The 26,308-nt window shown below is 30.3% G+C and overlaps 3 protein-coding genes across 3 annotated transcripts; 1 reads left to right on the top strand and 2 right to left on the bottom strand.

Moving 5' to 3' along the window:
- Nucleotides 1-1,656: 1,656 nt before the first annotated feature.
- Nucleotides 1,657-6,141, bottom strand: LOC107414005 (transcription factor RF2b). The gene is made up of 4 exons (XM_016022085.4): nucleotides 5,419-6,141; nucleotides 3,877-4,009; nucleotides 2,792-2,876; nucleotides 1,657-2,380 (listed from the first exon to the last, which is right to left on the bottom strand). The coding sequence occupies exons 1-4, from the start codon at nucleotides 5,973-5,975 to the stop codon at nucleotides 2,004-2,006; spliced, it is 1,152 nt and encodes a 383-aa protein (XP_015877571.2). The 5' UTR covers nucleotides 5,976-6,141; the 3' UTR covers nucleotides 1,657-2,003.
- Nucleotides 6,142-8,632: 2,491 nt separating this feature from the next.
- On the top strand, nucleotides 8,633-10,707 carry LOC107413990 (RING-H2 finger protein ATL74). The gene has a single exon (XM_016022069.4). It carries the CDS (start codon nucleotides 9,870-9,872, stop codon nucleotides 10,479-10,481), a length of 612 nt encoding a protein of 203 aa, XP_015877555.3. The 5' UTR covers nucleotides 8,633-9,869; the 3' UTR covers nucleotides 10,482-10,707.
- Nucleotides 10,708-16,803: 6,096 nt separating this feature from the next.
- On the bottom strand, nucleotides 16,804-18,229 carry LOC107413997 (chalcone isomerase-like protein 2). The gene is made up of 5 exons (XM_016022076.3): nucleotides 18,006-18,229; nucleotides 17,831-17,914; nucleotides 17,539-17,694; nucleotides 17,217-17,443; nucleotides 16,804-17,119 (listed from the first exon to the last, which is right to left on the bottom strand). Coding segments are annotated over exons 1-5 (630 nt in total). The 5' UTR covers nucleotides 18,007-18,229; the 3' UTR covers nucleotides 16,804-16,957.
- Between the last annotated feature and the right edge of the window lie 8,079 nt (nucleotides 18,230-26,308).

Genomic DNA, 26,308 nt, shown 5'->3' on the forward strand with positions numbered 1-26,308 from the left:
AAATGGTGAAGATCCAATGTGAATTTGTTTGCATCGAAAGTAGGTTTAAAGTCAAGGTTTTTGGCTTGACTGTCAAGTAATGGGAAAAAGAAAAAAATTGTCAAATAAAAATTTAATCTGATGACTTTAAGTAATATGTCTTTGTGGGAGATTAATAAAAAAGAAAAAAGCGGCCCTCTTTGATGGTTTTAGTTTTTCAAAGCTATAAAATATGACTTTGCAATTCTTCTTTTTGACGCAGAATTGGCTATTGAGTCTGGGACTAGGCTGGAAACTTCTATTTTATTATTTAAAAAAAAAAAAAAAAAAGCCCAAATTGTGAACATTACTTTTAGCCCATTTATTGTATGTTTGGGTGTGGAATTGCAAGCATGAGAATTCCCTTTCAGAGTTGAGAGGAAAAGTGGACAAGTTGTATTTTTTTCTAATATTATGTGATATAAATTTATAGGTATAGGAATCAGTGGCTTGGTTCAAATTTGTTATCCTAAGTTTCCAAAAACGTTTTTTCTTTAGGGACAAAATTTGATAGAACTTGAGTTTAGATCCACAGGAGGCATGTGGAATTTATCCAAATGTTGTCTGTGAGGAACACATGAAAATGGCCTTCACAAGGGCTTGTCTGTTGGTCCAGATAGTGAGAAAATTATGAACCCTAACAAACATGGAATGGACTAATGCCAAGAGGGTCTTTGAATTGTCACTTTCCAGTGGTTAGTTAATAACATGGTCACATATTGTAGCCACAAACAGCCCCCACATGAGTTCCTAAGATGGTGCAAAATCAAACATGGTCCAAAACCAAACCATGTGAAATTTAATTGGGGACCCTGCTTTTGCAGGCCATTCTTGGCCATTCAGCATGACAAACCCACTTATATTGGGTATTCTTTAACTCTGATTTATGCACTAAAACATCAGATATGTTCCATGGAGTAAAATATGCCATTTTTCTTGTACATTTTAACTCTGATTCATGCACAACTTATTTTGCTTGTAAAAGGGACATCAAAAAGGAGTTTGATCCTTTACCATTTTCAAGGGCTTATATATGTTTCTCTTCAATTCAGGGTTCTGCTTATAACTCTGAGGCAAAAATGTACATGAGAATCTTCCACAGTATATGCTGTTGATATCTTGGGTATAGGAGTTTTAACTTTTGAACTACAAAAGTAGGTGACATCAAAGATCAACTCGGAATCTCAGGAGCAAGAAGATGATATGAGCCTATCTGATCGTGTTGATAGAATAAATTAAAGAAACCTAGATAATATTCTTGAGATCCCTAAATTGGATGTTAATAAATTTGGGGCAATAATGGCAATGAATTAAGTGACATAGTTGGAGTTTATAATTTTGTGTGGCAACTGAGCTTCGAAGCAGAACTAAGGAATCAATTTTTGGGATTTAATTAAAGCATGTTTTACGGTTCCAATTAGTAGTTCATCTTTGCCCTGATATCCTTTCCTCGATTGAAATGTCAGTAACAAACGCAAAAGGTCTGATAAAAAAGGTTAAAAATATGCATGAATGTTGTCCAATAAAGTAAAACATGTCCAAAAATACACATTTTATATTGGTTTTTTCTTGGGGGGGGGGGGGGGGGGGGGGGGGGGGGGGGGGTGGGGGGGTGGTGAGGACGCAGAGAGAGAGAGAGAGAGAGAACAAAAAAGATTTTCCCACTGCACATTTCAAAGTCACAAATGAACAGATTATATAGGGAACCCCTTGAAAGGAAAAGTTGTATCTCTAAACCATTGGGAATAAGCATAACCCTGTCTTCCCACATTAGCAACCCCGAGAAATGAATATGAAATTGAATTGAAAAGAATTCCATGAATAACTTAGGAGCTAACAAGCTAGCCAAAAAATTAAACCCAATCAAAAGAAAAAAACAGTTCAGATATATAACCCTAAAACTGTACCTTTGGCTGTCAATAAGGTCAGTCTATGAACAATCCAACAAATGAGGTAGAACCATGAGGAGGTGAGAAATAAATGCATCAAAATCTGGAGCCGCTTTCACTGGCAGAAATGGAGGTCACTTCATGCTTCACTATATGAGAGCTTCTACTACTGATATCGAGCCCCTGCAATCGGCCAATAGGATCCTGCTGTAACATCTCTGAGAAAGCATGTGAGCGAGAAGCAGCAAGCAGAGGCTGCTGGGAAGTGGATGTATTAGACTGGAATGACCGAAACTGTGGCATTTGAATGTTCTGGGGTTCACCAGGCCCTGGTTGTGGTTGATTTGAGAAGAAGGAAGACTGGGCATATGGCATTTGGTGCATTCCCAGATTGTAAGTATCAGTATGTGTCAACATTTCTCCAGTGGCAACCTTAAGCCTCTCAACTTCTTTCTTCAGTGCTTCATTAAGAGCTGCACAATGAAAAGGGTCAAAGAAGATCCCTGCCAGTTAGAACTTCCCATACCATTGAGCAAAGACAGCAGTATAAAACAAACACAAATATAATGAAAAAGTTAAACAGTGTACTTCACCATTCATGTCGGCTATGGTAGAACAAAATAATGCCATTTTACGGAACAATCACACCAATAATGGACTTGATGACCACAACTGTAATATATCGGACAAAAATTGGCACCTAATTCCAATACCTTAGCTAAGTTATTGTTTGACTAATATAAACCAGTGAATATGACATTGACCTGTTTACACCAGCTCACATAATCAAAGAGTGATCGCTGCTATAATATATACATAGAACTAGAATATTTTCAATAAAAGTGCTTGAAAGGGACACAGTAACAACAGAAAGTGATACCTACCATCACGTAACTGAGCTTGTTGTTCCATAGCTTGTAACCGAAGCTTAAGCTCTGTGTTTTCAGTACTTAAGCCTGTTGTATCTCTCTAAAAAACAAAAAAATAAGAAATGAATCAGAAAAGATCAGACTCTAAGCAATGTGGCAAAAAATGATAGAAAGAATTGTGATTGATTCAGAAGTTATGCAAAAATTTAAGGAACGATGATAACACAAAAAAACAGAAGCAAAAGAAAACACCAAAAGAAAACAAAATAAAAAAATAAAAAATTAATGGGCAATCTGACTTTCAATTGCCAACTTGCAGGATTTGCAAAGGTGTCAAATGTTGAGAAAACCACTCTCACCAAAAATAAGAAATGAATCAGAAACAATCAGATTCTAAGCAACATGGCAAAAAATGATAGAAATAAATGTGACTGAATCAGAAGTTAAGCAAAAAAATTAAGGAACAATAATAACACAAAAAAAACAAAAACAAAAGAAAACCAGATCAAGAAATAAAAGGTTAATGGGTAATTTGAAAATCAATTGGCAACTTGCAGGATTTGCAATGATGTCAAATGTTGAGATAATCACTTTTACAACAGCTCCTATCTCTCTTCTCCCTCTTTAACATATTTATACTTTTGATAGGTCAATGAGCATAAAAACTTATTATGTCTCTTATAACTATTCAGTAGATGCACAAATCAGAACATAATTTTCAGGGAAGAAATTTATCTTACCTGGCCACTTTTCTTTTATATTCTAGTCCATTAGTGTGTTAGTATTTATTTAGTTGGAAAAACAAGGGATCGGTTTATTCAAAATTACAGCTAGAAGAGGTTCTCTATAAACATATTTAATGATAAGGAGATCAAGGCAAAATACAAAATGACGTACTAGCACTTGGACCAGGAAAGGAGAAAAAGATATACATATAAGCAAAAAAAAATATCGATTAGGCATTTTTAAGCATTCATCACCTAAGAAGGGCTAAGAAAATACATAAATAAGCATTGAAGAATAAAAGGTACACTACATCTTCATAACTATGAAATCAATACATACAATACAGCGATCAAGTTGGGGTTATTTGTAAAAACCTGGAAAAGTGTTAGTTGTGCAGAAAGGGTTGTTGCTTCTGTTTGTAGTGTTTGAACTTTTCTCTCTAGTTCTGATATGTAACGTGCCTTCCTCTCTTTTGAGCGAGCAGCAGACTGTCGATTTGCCAAAATCCTGTATGGAAAATGAAAGTGCAAGTTCTCAGAAAATCACCAGCAAAAAGTGGTCTTAAGATTGCAAGCAAACAAACTGACCTAACCGAGGAGAATCTGAATCTTACAAGTTAAAACTAAACTAAATTAGAAAATTTTTCTTCATCATCTGTAGCTTACAGATACAACACATAAGATTGTTAATTCAAAATCCTGAAGTCCTCCCAAAAAGGATAATGCACTTGCATTGTCAAAACAAAGTTTAGCAGAAGTTTAGACACATTACAGTTTTTTTTTTTTTGGGGTCAAATATTAAGACCTTTTTTTCTGTTGAGGCTGATGCAACAGAGCAACTTAAGTTTAAGAACTAAAGAACCAGCAACAAAACTTAATTGCCCAAGCAGATGAATTACTGAAAGCTATCAACGAACAAGACCAGGCAATGTTAAACGGTTGCTTGCTAACTGGCAGCCAACATGTCAATACATGATAAATATCATGTCATCCATGCGTCAGCAAACCAGGTTTCAGTGGCTCATATTAATGGCAACTATGGCATGTCCAATTATGCTACATGTTTCAATATGCTTAGACAGAAGCTGAGAAGCTGACATATGACAAACTATAAAACCATGTAAGCAAGAAATAGAAAAACTATTTAAGTCTTCCAGATAATAATCGAGGTACATTAATGAGGTAATGAGATATAGCTAAATGCTACCATCTCGTTCAATTCTACATCAACCTAGACTGCTTGATCACAGAATTGAATCAGATACTTTTCTCATTAAACGTAACTTTTAATGTCGAACTTAGCATAGTTTGCTCACCAAGTGCTGAATTTCCTTTTATAGGAAAGTGCCGAAAATTATAGTTGAGATTATAGCAACGTTAGAAGATAATTGAAAAGACTGAAGCAAGTTATTATTTTACAGACTAAAACTATTGCAAATTTACAGCTTAATGACAAAAAAATAAATATGTTTCGTTGTGACCTTAAGATACATGAAAGCCCGTTTTCCTTACTCTGTGAGTTATAATGAGGTCAAAGGCTTTATGCTTTCAACCCAATTCCCTCCTCTAACTACTTGGATTTTTTTCCTGCAGATTTAAGGGCAGGAATTGGATATAGATTCATAAATGGGTTTCGCACCACGAAAATCTAAACCTTTTCCACTTTTTGACACATAATTCACCTAAAAACTTTTTTCTTAAAAAATATATATGTATATTTTTCCAACAAAATTCAACTCCAAAAATTCAAAGAAAAAAAACAGCTACAAAATTATTTTCTTTCCCTCTTTCTTTTTAAGCTCATCATAACCAACTAACAATTCTACAAAAGAAACAACGAAATTCATATTCAAATCATAAATAATTCGGGCGTTAATAAGAAAAAAGAAATAGATTAATTATAATTTCCATGCATACCTCTTAGCTCGCTTAGGATCAATAGCCCACAACTCAGCAAGCTTATCAGGAGCCATGGCTTTCTTGGCGTCAATCGTATCCATAATCGAAGAGCCGTCCACTGAATTGCTATGCCGGTGTCTCGGCCTAGAGCTTTTCTCTCCTCCCCCTCCTCCTCTGACATCACCACTACCACTCTCCGTATATACAGAACCACCTCCAAGGCCACCGGCATTGTCGGGTTTCGGGGCGGAAGAGGATCCATCATCGAGTTTGGATCCGAATTTCTCGATGTCCATGTACGTGCAGAAGAGGTCGTCTTCGGATGCGAGCTCCTCGAAACTCGCGGATGGGGCGTCGAATGGATCCGAGAGCAGATCGATGTCGTCGGAGATCCGGAAATGTACCTCGGATTGGGACCTCCGGTGGCCTGAGCCCCGGAAGGGGAGGGTCGGGTTCGGAAACGACGTGATATTTGGCCTATTTTGAGACTGAGAAGATGAAGAAGAAGCCTTGTTGTTGTTGTCGGAACTCGGGTTCGGATCCGGATCCGGATTCAAAGGATCTTGAATCTCCATTGTCCGAACTCTGGTCTATTTCTCTCTCTCTCTCTGTGGACCGTACTTTTTTGTTGTTGTTCAGACTGAATTCGTTTCTCTGCTCCTGTCCAATTGCTTGTGCTTCTCTCTCTTCTCTCATTTTGGAAGCATAATGGTTTTCGTCCAGACCATTAAAACGTTGTCGTTTCATTCATATGGAATTTTCTTTTTTTATTTCTACTTAATTTTAGAATTAACTATTGGATAAGTTTGTCTTTGTCAAAAACTTGGTCATGCCCTAATATTTATTAAAAAAAATGTTTATAATTTTGGACCACCAAAGTGCCTAGTTTCATTATTTAAGAGAACGTGAATAGGTAAAAATGTGATAATTAAAAAAGGGTCTTGCTTGCATGTGAGCTTGATAAGCATTTGGGTGACACTTTCTTTACAAATCACCATATAAAAAATAAATTATATATAATATGTCCATAACAATTGATATTGTTCTTGTATAGACAAAGTACGCAAGGATTCAAAATTCGAATATTTATTTTCAATATTAAAAAAAAAAAAATGATATCAAAGTAAAGAGCACGTTAGGCCTTTTGGGGTGCTATGATAGGCTAAAGTAGTCCAAATCTTCAATAATGATATGCCCAAAATATTCTTCTTTTTCTTTTCTTTTTTCTATTTAATCACAAAAGCTTCTCCAAAATATACACGAGCTTGTAGGTTAAGTGTGAGAGTAGAGATGTTGGTAAGAACTAAGAAGAAGAAGAGTAACATTGTAAAGAGGTGGCAAATCTCATCTCAATTGAATGTAAGGGAACAAGTAAGCTTGGGCTGACATTGGGAAGAAATAAGATAACACACAAGAGAGATTAGACCAATCAGTGTGGTTCCAAATTGGCCAAATAAAATCTGGGGCAAGCCACATGATCTCTGTGAGCGAAGTCTTTTCTTCACATGCATTACATAAATATACTTATCTATTCACATATATATATCTCCATAGGATGTAGGCTTCTATCAAATGTCTTTTTCAAACAATAACACTACTCTTGCATTTTCATTTTCATACCAGTAATAGAACTCACTCACTCTAATTCATACATGTAATTTAAAATATCTAAAGGATTTTAAATATTATAACATTTCTTTTTCAAACTCTGTAATTAAAGTCGATAAACTTCATATTTGAAAAGAAAATGAAAAAATATATATATATACTCAATTTGAGTACAATGATTAAAAGTTTTGAAATTGAAAAAAGTTGGATATCAGATAAGAATACTGATGAGACAGCTACAAGGTCGGGATAACATTATTGATGTTAATCTAGTGTATTTTTAAAAAAATTGTACACGCTCGGCGATTATTGATTTGTTTTAAGACTACACATTATATAATTATTATACTAAACAAGTTAATGGATTCATGTATCTTAGTACACTAGGATGTAGCCAAAGTTCATGACAAACTTACGCACAGACATCCTGAAAAGACTAATTAATCATTTTATAACTATGTGCTTTTATTGGCTCAGCTAACTCTTATGAAAGATCATGGATGAACCCAAGCACCAGCAATCGGAGTGATTTTTTGGGTCACAAACAAGCCTTGATTCAGCAATACCATTAATAAGCAGCCCCAAGCTCCAATTCTAGGTAACTATGCATAACTTACTATTTCAGAAGGCGTTTTGGGTTTGGTGGGTTTGTTCCCAAATTGCTTCTTATTTTTTATACCTCATAAGAGGTTGGGTTTTGATTGGAAGGTTAGAAAAGTAGGTGAGCACATTAATATGGGTTTGTGATGGAACTTGAATGGAGGTAGTCAATCCAGGTACAAACTAGACAGGTATCTTTGCCATAGAGTCTTAAGAGTGTTTGAGGGTCCAATAAGATTTAGACTAGACAGATACAGATGGATCTAAGATCATCTGCTGGGTGGCCATAGAGGATCTGCTTGACTGCTTGAGCCACATGTTTTTGTATATATGCCAGTCATTTCCTCACACGCCAAACAGAGCTAAATACACGCGTCCACTGTCTAATACTAATCACAGTAAAATTAAAATAATTCACTTTTATTTACTTGGCATCTTTGACAAAATCAAATAAGGATTTCTGCCAAATAATTATTTTTTTAATGTGTAATGTAGAAAGTGAACTTGCTAAATTGGTGATGAAGTATAAAATATATAAATCTTTCACAATTGTTATATAATTCAATGAACTTGAATAACCTTTTAATCTAATTAACTTGATTATTCATAGTCCTATTTTGTTTGAACTCAGTATCTTATTTTAAAATAGTAAGATTTTGATAAATCTGAAATTGTCTATTGGAAACACATCATAGTATTAGCTAATGTAGCATGTATTGTCATACTGTGTATCCTGTGATTATAAGATTTGAAATTCAACATACTGAAATGGAAAGGCTAGCCAAGGCCTTAGGGTTTGATTTCTTTCTCTTAAATGATTAAAAATGGGTAAAATAATAATAATAATAATAATTATGTGACTATTTTTTTCAAGAAGTCCCATAAATATCGTCCGACCATTGCGCAGACGCATGGACCCCATTTGTTTTTATCTAAAATTTTATGGAGATTTTATTTTTGTCGTTAATAAATTTAATGTAGATTTAAGAGTTCACATTGGCAAAATGGGAGAAACAGTTTAGCTAATGATTTTTTATATGAGAAAAGATTGGAAGAGTGGGAGGAGGATTTGGTGCTGAGAATAAGCATTTTTTTCTTTATTAAAAAAAATCTAATGGTGATTTAGGTGGGATCAGGTACCTTAATCAAAAAAACCCAATACCACTTTTTCTCTCTACTTGATTCTGAAATTAAACCCATCTGGCTGTCATTTTTGTCAATAATTATGGGATTGAAAAGGCACCCAACAAGTTATTTCTCTCCTTTGATTGATTTATCTTGTGTGTCCCAGTGCCAGTGCCCACATTCTAGTATTTCATGCTACTGCACTACTTATTAACCCTCCCACAACCGACATCTCATATCGACCATCCTCTTTTCTCTCTTTGCTTATAAGCTGCAAAGAAAGAGAGAAAGAGCAGAAAAAATTTCAATTTTTATCCTACTGAGGAATTATGCAACTTAGTTTATGTTTATAGGTGTTTTTGATATTCATCTCTCATCTTTGTTTTTACTTCTGTGGTGTTGTTTGCTGTGGAAGAAAGAAGAGATCTTTTGGATGATGATTAGAGTGGGCAATTTGAGATTTGTGAGAAAGGGGTACTGGATGCATGATTTAGCAGTTGAAACCAAATTAAGGTTATATATATTATCATGATCTTCAAGTCAATATAATCTATTCACCTCCCCTTACCTGGTGACCATCAAGATGCTTATTTGAAAGTCTTTTTGTTTTTTCTTTTATTTATCTCTTTGGAATCCTTACAGACAATACCACAACTCAAAGGCCCCCATGTCTTTCTCTCTCTTTACTTGACAACAGATCAAGGAGAACCTAAAGTTAGAAAGTAGAAAACCACTAGCCGCAACCTTTTTTCTTCTTCTATATTTTCGGTTTCCTTAGCTTCTCTGCTATAGGATCCTATAACCCTATATAGTCTAGCTTTTAGAATCCTCCGCCACAGTCACCCAGAAATCCCACATCGATCCGAGTGGAAACCAAGCAAGTGGAAGCTTTCTTTGCCCTTTATTTCATTGACATGGATTCCCTCCTTTCTATTTCCTTTGTGGTTCGATTTGGTGCTGAAAAACCATGGAGCAACGAGATGACAAGCCTCTTTGCATAACTTAATTGCAGAGGTTTTGATAAAACTTCAATTTTTTGTCGTTACAACTAGAAGGTTCAAGAATTTTCTAGCTCATATCATATTTAGTTTCTGGTGCTGTTTGTGAAGTTGGGAATCCAGCAACTTAGTTTTCGAATGATGATTCTTTATCATCGTCCTCACCGCCTACTTCTCAACACAGAATCAGCCACACCACCTCCTTCCAATGAAAGTAGGACACGCGATGGAAGTGGTTACACAAACGAAGCTAATTTCGATACCAACATGGTGATCATATTAGCAGCCCTGCTCTGTGCGTTGATTTGTGCGTTGGGATTGAATTCAATCGTGCGTTGTGCACTGAGATGCAGCCGGAGGTTTGCTTTTGAAACCCCAGATGAGACTGCTGCAAGGTTGGCTGCAACAGGGCTTAGGAGGAGTGCATTGCGTCAGATCCCAGTCGCCATTTACAGGTCTGGGACAAACATTCCTGCTACAGAGTGCCCAATTTGCCTATTAGAATTTGAAGATGGTGAAAAAGTCAGGGTGCTACCAAAATGTAACCATGGTTTCCATGTAAGGTGTATAGATACTTGGTTGGTCTCGCACTCATCATGTCCAACTTGCCGGCGGTCATTGCTTGAACAGCCGCCACCGACAGGTTCGGATGCAGCAGAAGCCGGCGTTGCTGGTAACGATCGTCCCGGAAATGCATCAACTGGAGGAGAACGAGGTGATACATCAGCAAATGTGGATGAGGTTGGCTGATACTGGTTTGAAAAATGGTGGAGAAAAAAGTTTCCTCATTACGTATTTTCATTTTTTTATTAGCTGTAGTTTTATTTGTTTGTGTATCTATGCATAGAGAGATGTAGTTGCTTCTTTTTTTTTTCTTTTTTTTTTGAAGTAAATTTGAAGGTCTTTGAGGCAAATACTCTGTTTTAGAAGAAGCTTAGTTGGAGAAACGGAAATGAGGTTGACAGAACTTTGTTTATGAGTAATCTGCTTATTTGGTCTTACAAAAGGCGAAATTAGTCACTATATCAACCATGATCTTATTCAAAATACCTTAATTGCGGTGTCTGTGGATGAGAATTAATGTATAAATTTCTTTATTTTAAATATAAGAAATGAAAAGGCTATGGACAACTATGAAGAAGGAAAATTATCCATTTGATGGTAAGGGAGACAAATATCCTTCTTTTTTACCCCAATTATTTGAATAAAAACCAGGAAGAGCCCCGCTGCTAAATTGCAATTTGCTTTTGATTCATTTTTTAAGTTTGCCGAGGAATATATATGAATGGGTGTTTCATATGTATAGCATAGGAACTAAAAATCACCTAGTATTACCCCAATAAAAAATAAAAAATAAAAAATAAAACCCTAGAGATCACCTCGTACAGAAACAGAGTTTTTATACCAATATAAATGATCATATGGATGTGTTGTTTTTGCCAACAGATTCTGAAGTACCTTATGATATCAAACCCCAAAAAAAGAAAAGGGTACCCCCTGATAACGTACGGACAGAGATGTATTATCGTCTAATTCTCAGATTGTCATTTTCATGTAACAGAAAAATAAGGAAAATATACCACCACTTGATTATCGAAATATAGAATGTGCTGTCTACAAACAAGTGTTATGCTTTTTTTTTCTTTTGGTAATTACAAATATGTGTTATGTAACCAGTAAAATAAAGTTCTTTAAAAATCAACTGAAGTCTCTAGTGTACAGGTTTTGGTTCCATAAGAACATTTTAAAGAGCATAACTTTATTGCATCTCATCAAGCATAACCATCACCAAATAAATCCTCTGCTTACAATCATTTCTCATGGTCTCGACGACATTATAATCCATATAAATTTTGATCGATTTTAACCTTTTTCTCTTTTCTTTTTGGACATAATAGAGAACCCCATGAAGATCAAATCCAAGCCACTTGCTTCAAAAGTCTTTTATATTTTCATTCCACTTTTGCTCTATAATCATATGAAAAAAAAAAAAAAAGCCCTTGCCAATCAAAACCCTTAAAAAAGATTATTCAGAAAAGGTGAAAAAGAAAATTAAAATGTTTTGTGGTGTTTAACAAAGCCTGTTAAGACTTGGAACAAGTAGTAAATTTTAGTTTCCATTTGGAGTCCACAAAGTTTCCAAACTTTGGCCCAAAAACGATGCGTTTGCCTGTCACTCCAGTCTCCACCTTTCCGTTTCACCTGTTTGATTTGACGGGCACTTGCATTTTTGCAATGGTAGTAGTAGAAGCATATGGAACACAAGGAATCATAATGGTGTGCTCACAGAATGGAATCTACAAAGACTTTATTATTTTTTCTTTCCCTTCCTTATCACTTTTGTGGGACCAAATGTCCCACAATCAAGAAATTCATTCATGCACTATCTCAAACCCCCCAAAAAATAAAAAAACATAGTCTCTGATGAACATAAATAAATGTGGTTTATGATGATGACATTTTCTTAAGCATCATTACCATAAAATTTGGACCCCACTCAAAAACCCCTCTTTCTCTTTTGGACCAGACTGATCAATATCCATCTTCAAGATTTTTCTTGGATTCGAAATATTGCAGTAGAGAATTTGTCTTCGCCAGTTGTGGAACAGAAACCCATCAAGGAAAGAGTTGTGTGGGGATAGAGAGAAAGTCATATGTTATGTTTAATCCCATTGTTAATGAAAATATTTTTGGATTTTGATTTAGGAATCATTTTTTTATTTTTATATTTTATTTTTTACCAACATTAAATTTTCCACTATTAAAAGCGTATGCGTTATGGGGTATGAATAATGATGAATGCCTTGTTCACCAAAAAAAAAAAAAAGAATATGATAAATGGCTTGTACGAGGAGACGATCGTACAGTTTGTGGGTACAGAGTTTGTCCCTGAAATGGAATGGGGTTTGAAAGTGGAGAGACAGGTCATGATCATAGGAAACTTGGTCAAGAGCCACAAGTGTTCGAATCTTTTGTTGTTGTTGTTGTTGTTGTTGAAAGATGGCTTTCGCAAATAGCATAGGAATAGGATATATTTTTCTATATAATAAATTCATCAATTTTCTTCTTCTTTTCATTATTATTATTATTATTATTATTATTATTTTTCTATTTAGCAACCAAAAAAGAAATAAACTGAAATACTAGGATACGATGAACTCATGATAGATACCGTTGACAAAATAAAATAGCATGAGCACCCTCTCTTCTTCTACTTTTTTTTTTTTTCCCAAGAAAAAAAATTTCCTTGCATTTCATTTCTTTTTTTGCTTTCTTTTTTTTAAATAAAAAAGATAAAAAAAAAAGTTTTTTAAAAAACATGCATTTTGTTTCAAGTTTATATATTTTCAAATAAGAAAATGAGAATTTATTATTACTTTTTTATCATAAATGAGTGGACTGAATCGAGATCGGATGCTCATTTTTGTTTCGTGTAGCCCAACCAATTTGGGTTCATGGCCCAAAAAGCAAAAGAAAATCAAATGGGGCTCCTTACACCAAAGTTGAACCAGAATTCATATGCTCTTCCGATTCCCCCAAGTTTTGTATAATTTTTGAATTGAAAAATGGGTTATAGACTCTGATAATCCTCCTTCACGTCAAAAAAACAAAAGCTATAGCAATAGTTACAATTTGGCCTTCTTTTTTGTTTCCTTTTTTTTCAAGTGATAGTTACACTTTTTTTTTTTTTTCCTACACTTTATTCCTACACTACATTTTTTGTTTACTTTGATCCTTAAGCTATTTTTTAATTTTAGTTTTAGCAGTTTTAGAGTATTTTTAAAGGACTTTTTAAAATAAAAAAATATATTCTTTATAATAAACAACATCTTTTAAGATAATTAATAAAATTTGAAAATATTTTCCAACAAAACTCTCTATTTATGCTCTTTATTTTTATTTTTTCTATAAACATTTATTGTTTTATTTATAGCCACTCTTTTTTGTATAAGTTACCTAGCTCTTAAATATTATAACAGTGGCATAGAAACATATACTACATTCAATTAAATTTATATAATATTAAAATAAAATATAGTATTGGCTCTTTACATTTGAAAGTCAAATCAACTCTTTATATTAAAAAGTTAAAATAAAGAATCCATTGAAGCTCTTTTTTAAATGTTGTCTCTTTCAAATAAGGAGTATGACACATTTAAAAAGTCCCTTGAGGATGCTTTTAGAATATATAATCTACATGCTATATAAAAGTAGAATAGTCAGTGTTATGTATTATCATAATATTCTTTCAAATTCCCTTTAAAATTATAAATAAATAAAAAATCATAATTTAATGAAAATTATGGCCTTATCAAAATAATATAAAATTCAACTTTCCTTCTCTTTATTATTAATGACTTTATCAAAATATCAATCAGTACCAATAAAGCAGCTATTTAAAAGCATTAAATTTTTTATCTTTAATTGTTTTTATCCAAAAAACATATATTTTTATTAGGACAAAAATATAAAAATGTATACTTAGGACAACAATATAATATTATATTTATAAAATAATAAGTGTATCTCCATATATATCGTATTTTAAATATTTTTATATATACAAATATGATTATATGGAAAATAGTAAAGATATCTCCTTCTTTAGACACAAAAAATTACATAAATAATATAATTTTATTTTATTAATAGAAAAAATTTGAGATATTATTTTTAGAATATAATTGTTAAATATGTCAAAGTAGGATTTATATTCAAAATTTATTTTATTTTATTTTATTTGAGATATCCTTTTATTGGTTGTATCAAAAAAAAAAAAATATATATATATATATATATATTTATAATATTATATAGCATATTTGATCAAAGAAATCTTATTTAGGACAAAAATGTTAAAGCATATAATTAGAACAAAAATACAATATTATATTTGTAAAATAATAAATTAAAGTGTATCTCTACATATAATGTATTTTAAATATTTTTACATATACAGATGTGATTATATGAAAAATAATAAAAATATTTCTTTATTTGGGCATAAAAAAATTACATAATAATATAGTTTTATTTTATAAGTGGAAAAAATTTGAGATATCATTTTCTTAATATAATTATTAAACATGACAAAATATGATTTATATTCAAAACAAATTTTTTGATTTTATTTTATTTACTAAATAAGTCAAATATATTTTATTTTTTTATTAATATAAAAAAATTAATTACTTATAAGGAATAAAAAAAAAGATAGCCAGAATAAAAACATTAAAAAAAATTTATAATCTATATGTTAATATTTTTGTTGATTTATTATATTTATTTTATTGTAAAATAAAAATACGTAGAGAAATTATTGCTAATTGCCCAAAATGGGAAGCAAAAGCATTCTGATAAAGACGTTCCTCAATGATATTAATAATTAGATTCTATATATTAATACATATACATATATGGATATGTAATAAATGGAATTTCGATATCAAAATATATAGATTTCAATAATAAAATTGATTTTCTTATTTAATCTTCTTAAAGTATATGTAACTATAAATAAATTATCTTATAAGGTTAAAAATGTTCATTTGGCACATAATAATAATAAATATAATTAGATTATAATATAGCAAAATTAATTATTACAATAAATAAAAAGATACATTTAAATTTAAATTTGAATTCTATAGATAAAAAAATATTATATAAATGTATTTGAATTTAAATTTGAACTATATAAGTGGAAAACAATTAGACAAGTATCGAATTTCAATTCTATAATTAAATATCATTATATATAAATGTCAAACTTTTCATGATTAACAAACTTTTATGATATAGGTTTAAAAAAAATTAAAATTAAGACCCAAATATATTTAGTAATAATAAAACTTTTAATAAGTTTTCAAATATGGTCGAACATGTTTATTTTATTAACCAGATCAACGCCAGCAAAACACAGTAGATATTCAAAATTAGAGTTCTAAAACTTTAAAAGATTCCAAACATTGATGATAAATTAAAAATTAGTAGTGTTGGAATAGTTTTAATGGATGAGTATGTTTTTTTCCTTAAATTTTTGTTACATATTATTATTATTATTATTATTTTTTATTATTCATTTCAACAAATTTAATTTCTATTCATTTTTAATTTGCTATTTCAGACTATTTTAAATTATTTTTTATAAAAAACAATACATATAATATAATTTAAACTTTTATACATAAATGTGCATGTAATATATAATAACATCTAAATATTATTATTTAATTATTACTTATGATATTATATATATATATATATATATTATCTAAATTATATCAAAAAATAAGATAGTTAGTATACATATCATTATTAGATTTAAATATAATTAGGTATTATATATTATTTTTGAAATCATTTATTATGACTACATATATAATGCACGGTATGGGATCGATGCTAGTACACTTATTATAATAAAGGAAACAATACAATTATAAAATTAGACAACTCCACAAATTCCTCCATATTACATCAAGCACATTAATGTTTCAAAACCTCTAAAAAATAAACAAAAACTAACGTTAAGTGCCAAAAATTAATTATGGACTAAAGTGCAAATATGGATACAATTTTGGAACAAAGTTAATAACCCTTAAAGGAAAAAGGACTTTGGAACAAAAACATAGACTCTCGTAATAGAAAATAGAACTAGTTTCTAACAGTTTATGCTAATTGGATAAATATCAATTCAATATAGCATTAAAAGCTAATTATTTATAAGGTTTAGGGTCTGCTATCAATCATAAGCTATCTAGCTACAATTTCATAAAAAAAAATAAAATAAAAAGCTATCGCTACAATATAACCCTAAAAAAAAAAAAAAAAAAAAAAAAAAAAGGTATCCGGTGATGAGTGACAAAGTAAATGGACTTGTGTAAAAATGATTGACACTCCAATGCAGTAAGAGAGTTCTTTACATCTTCAGCAATGTTCAAAATAAAACTATCAAATTGTTAATGGATTTTGTGGTCTTGTTTGAACTATTAATAAATTTACATGTTCCTATTAGGAAAAATAATAACAAGAACAATAGTAACAAGGAATTTGAGAGAACAAAAACTCATAGATGGTAATTTATGGTTCATTTTATTGATAATGAAAACCCAAGAAAGCAAAGATTTTCCATTTCCATACCAAAAGAAAAGACTTACAAAACATCCTTAAAAATACAGAACACATATAAGCATCAAAACCCCATTAACCAAGCTGCATATTTCTCATTTAGATAACTCAGCAGAGAGAGTGTTAGCCAAGGAGGTTATGGTAGTAGGAGATACCCCTCTAGTCCCTCCCAAGTACCATTTCTTGATCATCTCAACGACATTGCCATTTTCCACTTTCAGTTTAGAGTCTTCCTTTCCTTCTGTTGTAAACACAATCTGCCAAAAAAATGAATGATAAACATTTTGCTCAAATCTTACATTGCAAAATATGAAAATACAAACAAAGGAATTGAATTAATGGGTCTAATCCTACCTCAGCAGTAGCAGAAGTAGATGGAAAATGGTAAGTGATAACAGAGTCTTTCTTGAAGTATTTAGATTGAAAGAATTCAACAACTTTTTCCAAAGCAGCTTCTTCTTCTTCTTCATATTTGTCATCTGCTGCCAATCTGTCCCTCACAGCACTCTCCAGCTGAACTCCATATTGTGAGCCTTTGATCTCCTTTATTATCACAACTCTTAGGAATTTCTCCACAGGAGCTGCATATACATATATATAGGCAATAAATAACCTGAATTTTTTTCCACTTGTTTATAATTACTTCTTATAAGGAAGGTTGAATAATTCTTCTTACCAGAAATAACAGCTTCAAAGAAATCATCATCTTCAGCAAGCTCACTTCCCTGTTTACCTTTATATTGTTGAAGATGTCCCACAATTTCAGGTTCCAAATAAACCCCAATTGCTGTGAACTTAATTTGAAGAAAGTGTATCTCAATATCCGTGATCCCTGTTTTTAGATCCTCCAATTAGACATTTTCCGATTTCTCGGGTTTTTTTTTTGGCCGCAAATCAACAAACAAAATTTTCCATCCAAACCAAAAAAATAATACAGAAAAAAACACCAACAAAGAAATGAAATTTACCATGACCCAGAAGAGATAATGGCTTTGTGGTTGTGATCTGAGGAGGGAAAGGGATTTCATCCACCAATACAATTTCAGTACCCACTGGTAAAAGACCAAACAGAAAAGATTTAAGAAAATATTGTAATGAAATTTAAAGAAAAATATGCAAAACAAGAAAGATGGGAGGCCTTACTGTTGGTTTAGCGTGCAGAGATAGATGAAGAAGAAATTAAGCAATGGAGAGGAAAGAAGATTAGTATTGGTATTTGGTAATGAAACAAGGAGTGGGTGTTGTTATTTAAGTGTCACTCTTGGAGATTTCTGTTTCAATCGCTACCTCCCAGTCATCCATGAGGGTGGTAGGTAGTATGGAAGCTCAGCTTGTGATTTTCTCTCTCTCTTTAAATTTTTCCTTCTTTTACTTTTAAGCGTTTTGATTCTTTAGTATATATATTCAAAGTCCATTAAGAATTATTTAGCAAAAAAAGAAAAAAGAAAAAGCCCATTGAGAATCTCAACTGTCCCTCAAACTTCCAGAATTTGGGTTTAACACGTCCTTTAACTTTCCTTTTCCTCTTCTGCACTTACGCCAAGATTGTCATGACCAAATTTAATACCTTTTTATTTAAAATTTTATATACCAGTTTGTTTGTTTGTTTGGTTTTTTTTTTTTTTTTTTTTTCTAAAGTTGCTAAAAGATTTTCACACAACAAATTGATATATTAAATCACATTTTATATATATATATATATATATATATATATAAAATAGCGAACAAAAAGGAAGGTAATACATATAGGTATCATAAGAATGTAATAAAATCAGAGAATATTAAACACTAATATTATAACATATGCCTACCAGAACTGTAAAGCATATAAAATGATCGATAAGTGCTAAGGTAAAAATGGGCGTAGGTTTGGTTGATTAGTTATTATTATTATTATTATTATTATTATTATTATGTTAAGACCATATTAGATTGGATTATTGAAAAAAATAAAACCAAATTGAGCTGACTATCATTGGTTGGGTTAAGTTCAGTCAGTTTGGACTTTGGCCAAATTCTATATTTTTTATTATATATTTAACAATTTAAATTAATAATATAATAATTTTAAATCATATAAATGTATTTGAAATATGATTAATTATAATAAAAAATTTTAAAAATCATGCATATATGATTGGCTGGAATCAATTTGAATTTGGAGACAAATTTATCCAAATTGAGCTGAACTGACAAGAGATAAAAATTAAACTGTTGGTTTGGTCTGTCCAAATCAGTTTATACCCACCTCCAGTTATAAGCATCAAAATCTTTATCAAAATATTTACAAGATAATACATGTTAATATTTTATTAATTAATATATTTATATAATTTAAATATAAAATTTTTAAATAGATAAGCAAGTAAAAAAATTAATTAAATATTATCATATTTTTTTATTTTTTAATAAATAAACTTAATTTTAATAATTTTAATATTATTGTAAAATGATTAATATGTGACTACTAATTAGAAAAAGGAAAAGAAAAAAAAAAAGCTTTAAAAAGTTTATCTTTTTCAAAATATGAATTATATTCTATAAGATTCTTAAATATGGGCTTTGGTTTGGTTGAATATTGAAATGGAAGGCCTCCAACTAACCACGTGTTCAGGTGTATGACAGCCGTTCGTTTTACCTACCCCTCAACCATTTTACGAACGAAATATATGTTGGACAAGTTTGCACGCTTCGGCTGCGTGCTCTCAATTAGCATTTTCTTTATTTTCTTCGTTTTTTACTTTTAATTTGGGAAGTGGCCTTCATTCTTAAATGTGAAGGAAAAAAAAAAAAAAACTAATTCTTAATACGCTGTAAAAATGCCCTCTACCAACTTTTATATACATATCTATATATAAAGAGTTGCTGCAGAGAAGACCGGTAGACATGTTTTGGAATGCACCATCAACTTTTATTTTATTTTATTTTTTTTCTGTTAAGTGCGTTGGCACTTTTTAAAAAAAAAAAAAAAAAAAACATTTATTGAACTGGCACCACCATGTGGGCTTTCTCACAGCAATTTCTCTTTCTCTCCCCGTCCATACCATTTCACTTAAACAATGCATTGCCACCTTTTTTGGAGGAAAAAAATAAAAAAATAAAAAATAAAAAAACAAAACAATACACGTTTTCTCCTTCTCTCCACCCAATACTATTCTTTTCTTTTTTTTTTTTCCTAAATCCCTAAACCCCTACCAGCTCCAACTTCTCTTCCTTTCTTTCCTCTCGTCCTCTTTCAGCTTCTTTTTCTCTCACCCACTTGCCGACCAGAAGCTCACCATAGTCACATAGGATTTTCAATTCCTTTTCTTCTTCTTTCATTATGCATTTTCATCTATTTAGAATTTTTTATTTTTCAATCTGTAATATGTGTTTTTTTTTTTTAATATATGCTTATTTTTTAGTGTGTTTGTTGCTTGCTTATTTTGAGTGTGTTTTTTGCTCTTTTAACATGATATTCCTCATCTGTATCCAACAACAAAAATGATCTTTTCAACAAGAATTTCGATTGGGATCTTAAAATCTTCAGGAAATACACAGCATAGCAAGAAGCATGATTTTGCTTCCTTGCTTTCTAGATAATTGTAGTTCAACTCTATGCATGAGAATACATGTTTATGCATTCCAGTAATATTGTTTGGTGCAGATTTTTTTAAGCAAAAGAGCAAAGAAAAAAACCTATTCTGTTGTTTGAAAGGTCACCCAGAACCTCTATTGTAAAAAAACACAAAGGGAAATTGACATTTTTGCACTTCGAACTTTATCGAGATGGTACTTTGTGCTGTAAAACAATTTCTTGGCAATTTGTACCTCCAATTCACAAAGTCCTTGCACCCTTGGTCCTTCTTTTAAATAATAATAAAAAAAAATGACAATGCAATATGTAATTTTATATAGTTTAGGATGTAAATTGTAAAAATTTACAAATAAAAAATAATAAAAAATTAAAAATTAATTAAAGAGGACTTATTTTTTTTGATAAGTTGGTAAAAAAATTTTAAAAATTGCAAATGTAACTTAAAGACAAATAAAAATAAAAATCTTTACGCATAATAAATATTCAAAAAAAATAAATAAATAAAAGCCAAGTAAAAATTTGAATATGTAAAAAAATGCAAATCTAAAATGGGCGGGAGAGAGAGAAAAATTGCTGTTTTCGTCTTTTTTTCTTTTTTCTCGAAAATAAATCATATTTTTAATTTGTGAAACTCATATGGTGGTGCAGGTTCAGTAAATATGTTGCTGTTTTTTTTTTTCTTTCAAAAAATGTGTCAATGCACCTAATAGAGAAAAGAAATGCAGTTGATGGGGCACTCCAAAATATGTGCACCGGTCCTCTATGCATTAACTCTCTATACACACACTTTAAATTTCTTTTTTTTTTTATTTGTAATTCAAAAAATTATAGAAACAAAAATTGTAACATCTGTGTTTAAAAATTTTACAAAAATAGTTTACATAATCTTTTATGTATTGTAAAAATGTTTTTTTTTTTTGGTAATTGAATTGTAAAGAATTTCATAAAGGAGTTATATATATATATATATATATATTGCGAACTTTAAATAAAAATTCTTCAAAAAATCTGAAAATTTTGCTGACAAATTAGCCAAACATTTATTACTATTTTTGTTTAAAATGAATGCATATTGATTTTTCTCTTGTCCATTTAAAAAATATCCAAATACAATAAAATTACTTTACTTGTCAGCCAGTATCCCTTTGAACTCGAGCCGTAGGCTCGGATTCCAAATCCTCAAAATAAAAATAAAAATAATTTTTAAAAAAAAAAATCAGAAAATTTTTCTGATAAATTAGCGAAACACGCCAATAAAATAGCTATTGATGCTAAAAGGAAGTAAAAATAAAAAAGGTCAAGCATAGTTTTCATCTTATTTTCTTTTTCTTAGTATTACTAGATTTGTTTGGAATGAACGCATACAGATTTTTGTTTTGTCCATTTAAAAATATCCGAAAACAATAAAATTACCGGTCAGTCAGTACAAATTGTAAACAAACCAAAATTAATAAGGAAGTATTGGGTCAAGCCCAAACCCAATAATGCCTCGGCTCTGTTTGGACCTGAGCCGTAGGATCAGGCTCTAAATCCTCATTGGGCTGAGCTGACAGCCTCCGAAGCTCCTCAAGTTGGATGCTATGCTTTTTTATTATTTAAAAAAAATTAAAAAAAATGAAATTTGGATGCTAGTTTTTTTTGGTAGACTTCCAAAGCAGTAATATTTAGATTCTTAAATGGCTAGCTTCTGTCGCTTATTATATTTTGACAAAAAAATGTATTATATATATATATATATACCAAATAAATATATTAAAATATATTTTAAATGGTATATGTTAATATTTTATTAATTAATATATTATTATAATTTAATTATTGATAAGAAAATCTTTTGAAAGACCTTGTAGGTTATGCTATACCAAAGGTTGTGATAAAATAATTTTTTTAAGATTAACCATATCCTGTTTCAAAAAAAAAAAAAAAGTTTAGCATATTGGATTTGAATTTAAAAAAATTAACTATATATTTTTTTATAATTAGACTATCTATATAAAATGCTATGGAGTTTGAAGGATTCAACCATGGATTAAATTGACAAAGTTAATCTAGGAGGCGACCTTTTTTTTTTTTAATAACTATGGACCAAATTAAGGCACAGTTTAATTAAATAATTAAACCTGATAAATTTTGTAATTATCCCTAGATAAACTAAATCATGAAATAGATTTTTGGTAAGATATCAAATTATGAAATCATCTTGAAATAATTAGTTTTCTTTTAAACGACTAATGGGTATTAAAACAAATTGATCCAAAAAAAAGAAATTACACGACATATATGCAATCCCATGGTAAATGATTACTGTTGCCTAATTATTTTTATCCATCCTCCTAAACAAATTTGCAAGCCATGCCAAGACATAAAAAGACAAACAAGTCATATTCATAAATAAAAATGTCAATATCGACCATATAATTTTATAAAAATGTGAATGTAAATGTTAAAAAATTACAAAAACTATTAATATTTAACTTAAATTATAAAATTTTATATATGAAATATTTAATACAGGTAAACAAAATAAAAAAAAAATACAATAATTAAAATAAAAATTATGAAAAAAATAATCCATAGATATTAAAACAAATAAAGTGTTTACTAATACTCATATGTTGTAAATTTGACTAATTAAACATGTATCTAAAATTTTAAATAAATCATAATATGCAATTTTATCCCTAATTAATAATATATATATATATATATATATATATATATAAACAATTTATTATTATGCCATAACGATGGTATTAACTATGATCATGGTAAAGTATTATTATTTTAGGTACATGACACAATACTTGATCAAACATAACAATAAATTTAAAATCTTAATTAAAAATAATAGTTAATGTTATTTTCTTCTTCTTCTTTTTTTATTACGACTTGGGACAAGGGGATTTTCAACCAGTTTGAAGTTTGAAAGTTGAGAAATATGATAAATATTTTCTAAAATACATAATTTGTTAACTATAGTGATCAACTTTTATCCTTGTCAAAAATAGAGAAGAACATCAAATAATTAGTAATTAAATAGTGTATATCGACAAAAACGACATGTCTATTGATGACCATCAACAAATTTGACATGTCTATGATATTTTCATAGAAATCCACATTTCTTCATTAATTTTTGTTGATAATTATTGATATTGATAAATTTAATATTTTCATCAATATAGATAATAAATAAATTTTACATTTTTATCAATATTAAATATGTTGATGAATATTTTTTTTACCACTTTTGTTAATATCAAATATGAAAAAATATAAAAATATCGATGAAGATTTAATAATATCAAAAATATTGGCATGTATGGTCGCATTCCAATCCTGAAATAGATTGATCTTCTCTGAATTGTTTACTTATTAGGTGGCTTGCAGCTGCAGCTGACAAATAGGAAGAAAATATATATACATATATATATATATATATATATATATATATATATATACATATATATATATATATATATATACAAAGATTTTTTATTGTTTAAATTATTTCATTTTTTTGTAATTCAAAGAAAAAAATTATTTCATTTTTTGTCTACGCATCACAAACAAGACATGAACTTGCATTTTTATTGGTAACGGCGAGAGATAAATGTGGGTCCACTCACTCAGCATTTATATTCATATATATATATATATATATATATATGTAAAAAGATTATTCTCTCAAGAAAAAAAGAAAACTTGTTAAATATTGTTTTTTATATCCTCTTTTTTGATATATCCAGTCAAAGTCTCCACCATCACCCATCTCCAAACAAAGAAATAATAATCAGCATCAATGGAAATCCCCTCCTTCGCGATCACCTAGAACAGGTCTCTTTGGACTCCTCCAAAGTCCAAACTACTAATAATTCTCACTACTGCTCTTGTTCTTCTGCTAACCTTGATAACCCTTATCACTGAAAACTTCATATTTAAAGGAATATCAAAGAAACTGCCGCCAGGTTGTTTTGGATTAATTTCCACTTTTGGGAGAGTCTATAAACTTAATTTGCCATGGCATAGCTAGAAACAAAACCAGACTGATAAGTGCACGGATTCATGAACCGAGCTAACAAGTATGGATTAGTCTCCAAAACTTCAATTTTGGGTTTCCAAAATGGTGGTTTTGACTGGCCAAGCTGGTAGTCTATTTCTATTTGGTGGAGGTGATTATGGTCTTTCGGTTAACCAACCCAACAACAGTAGCTAGAGTACTAGGAAGCACAGGCCTCTTTGAGCTCACAGGGGATCACTATAAGCTTGTTAGGGATTCCATTGTTGGATTTTTTGAAACCTGAAAACATTCATAGATATCTATATGAGTGAAATGGATTCAATAGTCCAGCAACAACTCTGCAAGGTCTAGCACCAGAAATTGATTATAGCAGTAATAAAACTACCTCAATATGTGATTTTGATCTTCTGGTCTGCTCAGTTTAATTTGTATCATTCATAGTTTGTAACTATTAGTGTTATATGATTGTTCATATATTTGGAAAATATTGAAATTTAAAATCAAAATTAAGTAATAATGAATTTATCACTAAACTGTCTAAACTGTTTATTCAGAATAAAAAATATGCTTTTTAATTATAATATATTATATATAAGTTTTCGTAATGTTTTCAAAAAATTAAAAAAGATGAAAGAAAAAATATAAAACTTTTCAAAACCTACCATCCTATCAAATAGTTTGCCAGCAATTAACCTCCAATTTACTTTATTTTCCAAATGATATGAAAGCATTTTAAATAGTGCACAATACTGATTACAATATGTCTGAGATTATTGCAGGAACTCGACGGGAAGGACTCAAATACATGTTGTTCCATTAAGAAGAAGATGACGTTAAATATCACTTGCAGTGTACATTTTGGAGTTCAAGACGGGAAAGAGAAAGACAAACTCTTGGAAGAATATTCTTTAGTCGATCGTGAGGAATATGGGGCCATTTCCATTAGATTTTCCAGGCACTGTGTTTCATGGAGCATTGATTGCTCGTAAAAAGGCATGTAAAAAGCTGTCGAAATATGATCAAAACGAGGAAGAAACAAATAGAAGAAGGGATAGCAGAGAGTAATATTCGTGAAGATATGTTTTTCAAGCCGTTGAGTCTGCAAGATGAAAATGGCAACCCTTCAGAAGAGCTTGAAATTCTTGACAATTCTTTGCCTATGATCATTGCTAGCCACAACATAACTGCGCAGTTTTGCTCATCCTCCTCGTAAGACACCTTGCTAGGGATGCCAAGGTATTCAACAAGGTTTATGAAGGTAGGAACATATATGTGAAACTTCCTAAACCTATGTTGATATAGTAGATAGAACTAATTGCTTCAAACACACTAAAATTTAAAAATGCAATAAAAAATCATCTAATATGGATTTAGTAAAGCACTAAATCTTATTTGGATAAAGTTGAGCCTTATTGAAGGAACTAAATATATATATTATTGCATTTTTAAATGTGACTCTTTTAAGTGTTCTAAAAGCTTATAGATGAAATTACAAATGATAAAACCATTTGGTTCTAATGTGAATTTATTATAGAGATGAATGTACATGGGATTTTCCTACGGTGTAAACATATATAAGTTGAGAAGTTCAATTATCCACACTCCTTCTAGAAAGAGCTTAGAATTTATATAAAATCATTCTCCTCACAAGATCATCATGATTTTCCATCAGTATTTTTATTAACACTTCGAGTTTTTAAATTGCTTTTAAGAATAGAAGTTTAAAATGTATTTAGGTATATAAAAGTATAATAAAATAATAAAATCTCATCAAAACAAAATGAACCATGTGTAGAGTATTTGTATAAACTCTAAATATATTTTTAAATTTTCAATTCTAAAATAATA

Source organism: Ziziphus jujuba, chromosome 8 (genome assembly GCF_031755915.1).
Source record: "Ziziphus jujuba cultivar Dongzao chromosome 8, ASM3175591v1".
Classification (NCBI taxonomy): Eukaryota; Viridiplantae; Streptophyta; class Magnoliopsida; order Rosales; family Rhamnaceae; genus Ziziphus; species Ziziphus jujuba.

Bases quoted from the DNA above. Each gene is read 5' to 3' on its own strand.
- LOC107413997 (XM_016022076.3), bottom strand. The intron at 17,444-17,538 runs GTAAGAAGAATT...ATGTATATGCAG, and splicing joins CTTTGAAGCTGTTATTTCTG to CTCCTGTGGAGAAATTCCTA. The intron at 17,120-17,216 runs GTAGGATTAGAC...TTTTTTTGGCAG, and splicing joins CTACTTCTGCTACTGCTGAG to ATTGTGTTTACAACAGAAGG.
- LOC107413990 (XM_016022069.4), top strand. From the start codon at position 9,870: ATGATGATTCTTTATCATCGTCCTCACCGCCTACTTCTCAACACAGAA.
- LOC107414005 (XM_016022085.4), bottom strand. From the start codon at position 5,975: ATGGAGATTCAAGATCCTTTGAATCCGGATCCGGATCCGAACCCGAGT. The intron at 4,010-5,418 runs GTATGCATGGAA...TTTTCCATACAG, and splicing joins GATCCTAAGCGAGCTAAGAG to GATTTTGGCAAATCGACAGT. The intron at 2,877-3,876 runs GTTTTTACAAAT...TTTGTTTTTTAG, and splicing joins CACAACTAACACTTTTCCAG to AGAGATACAACAGGCTTAAG.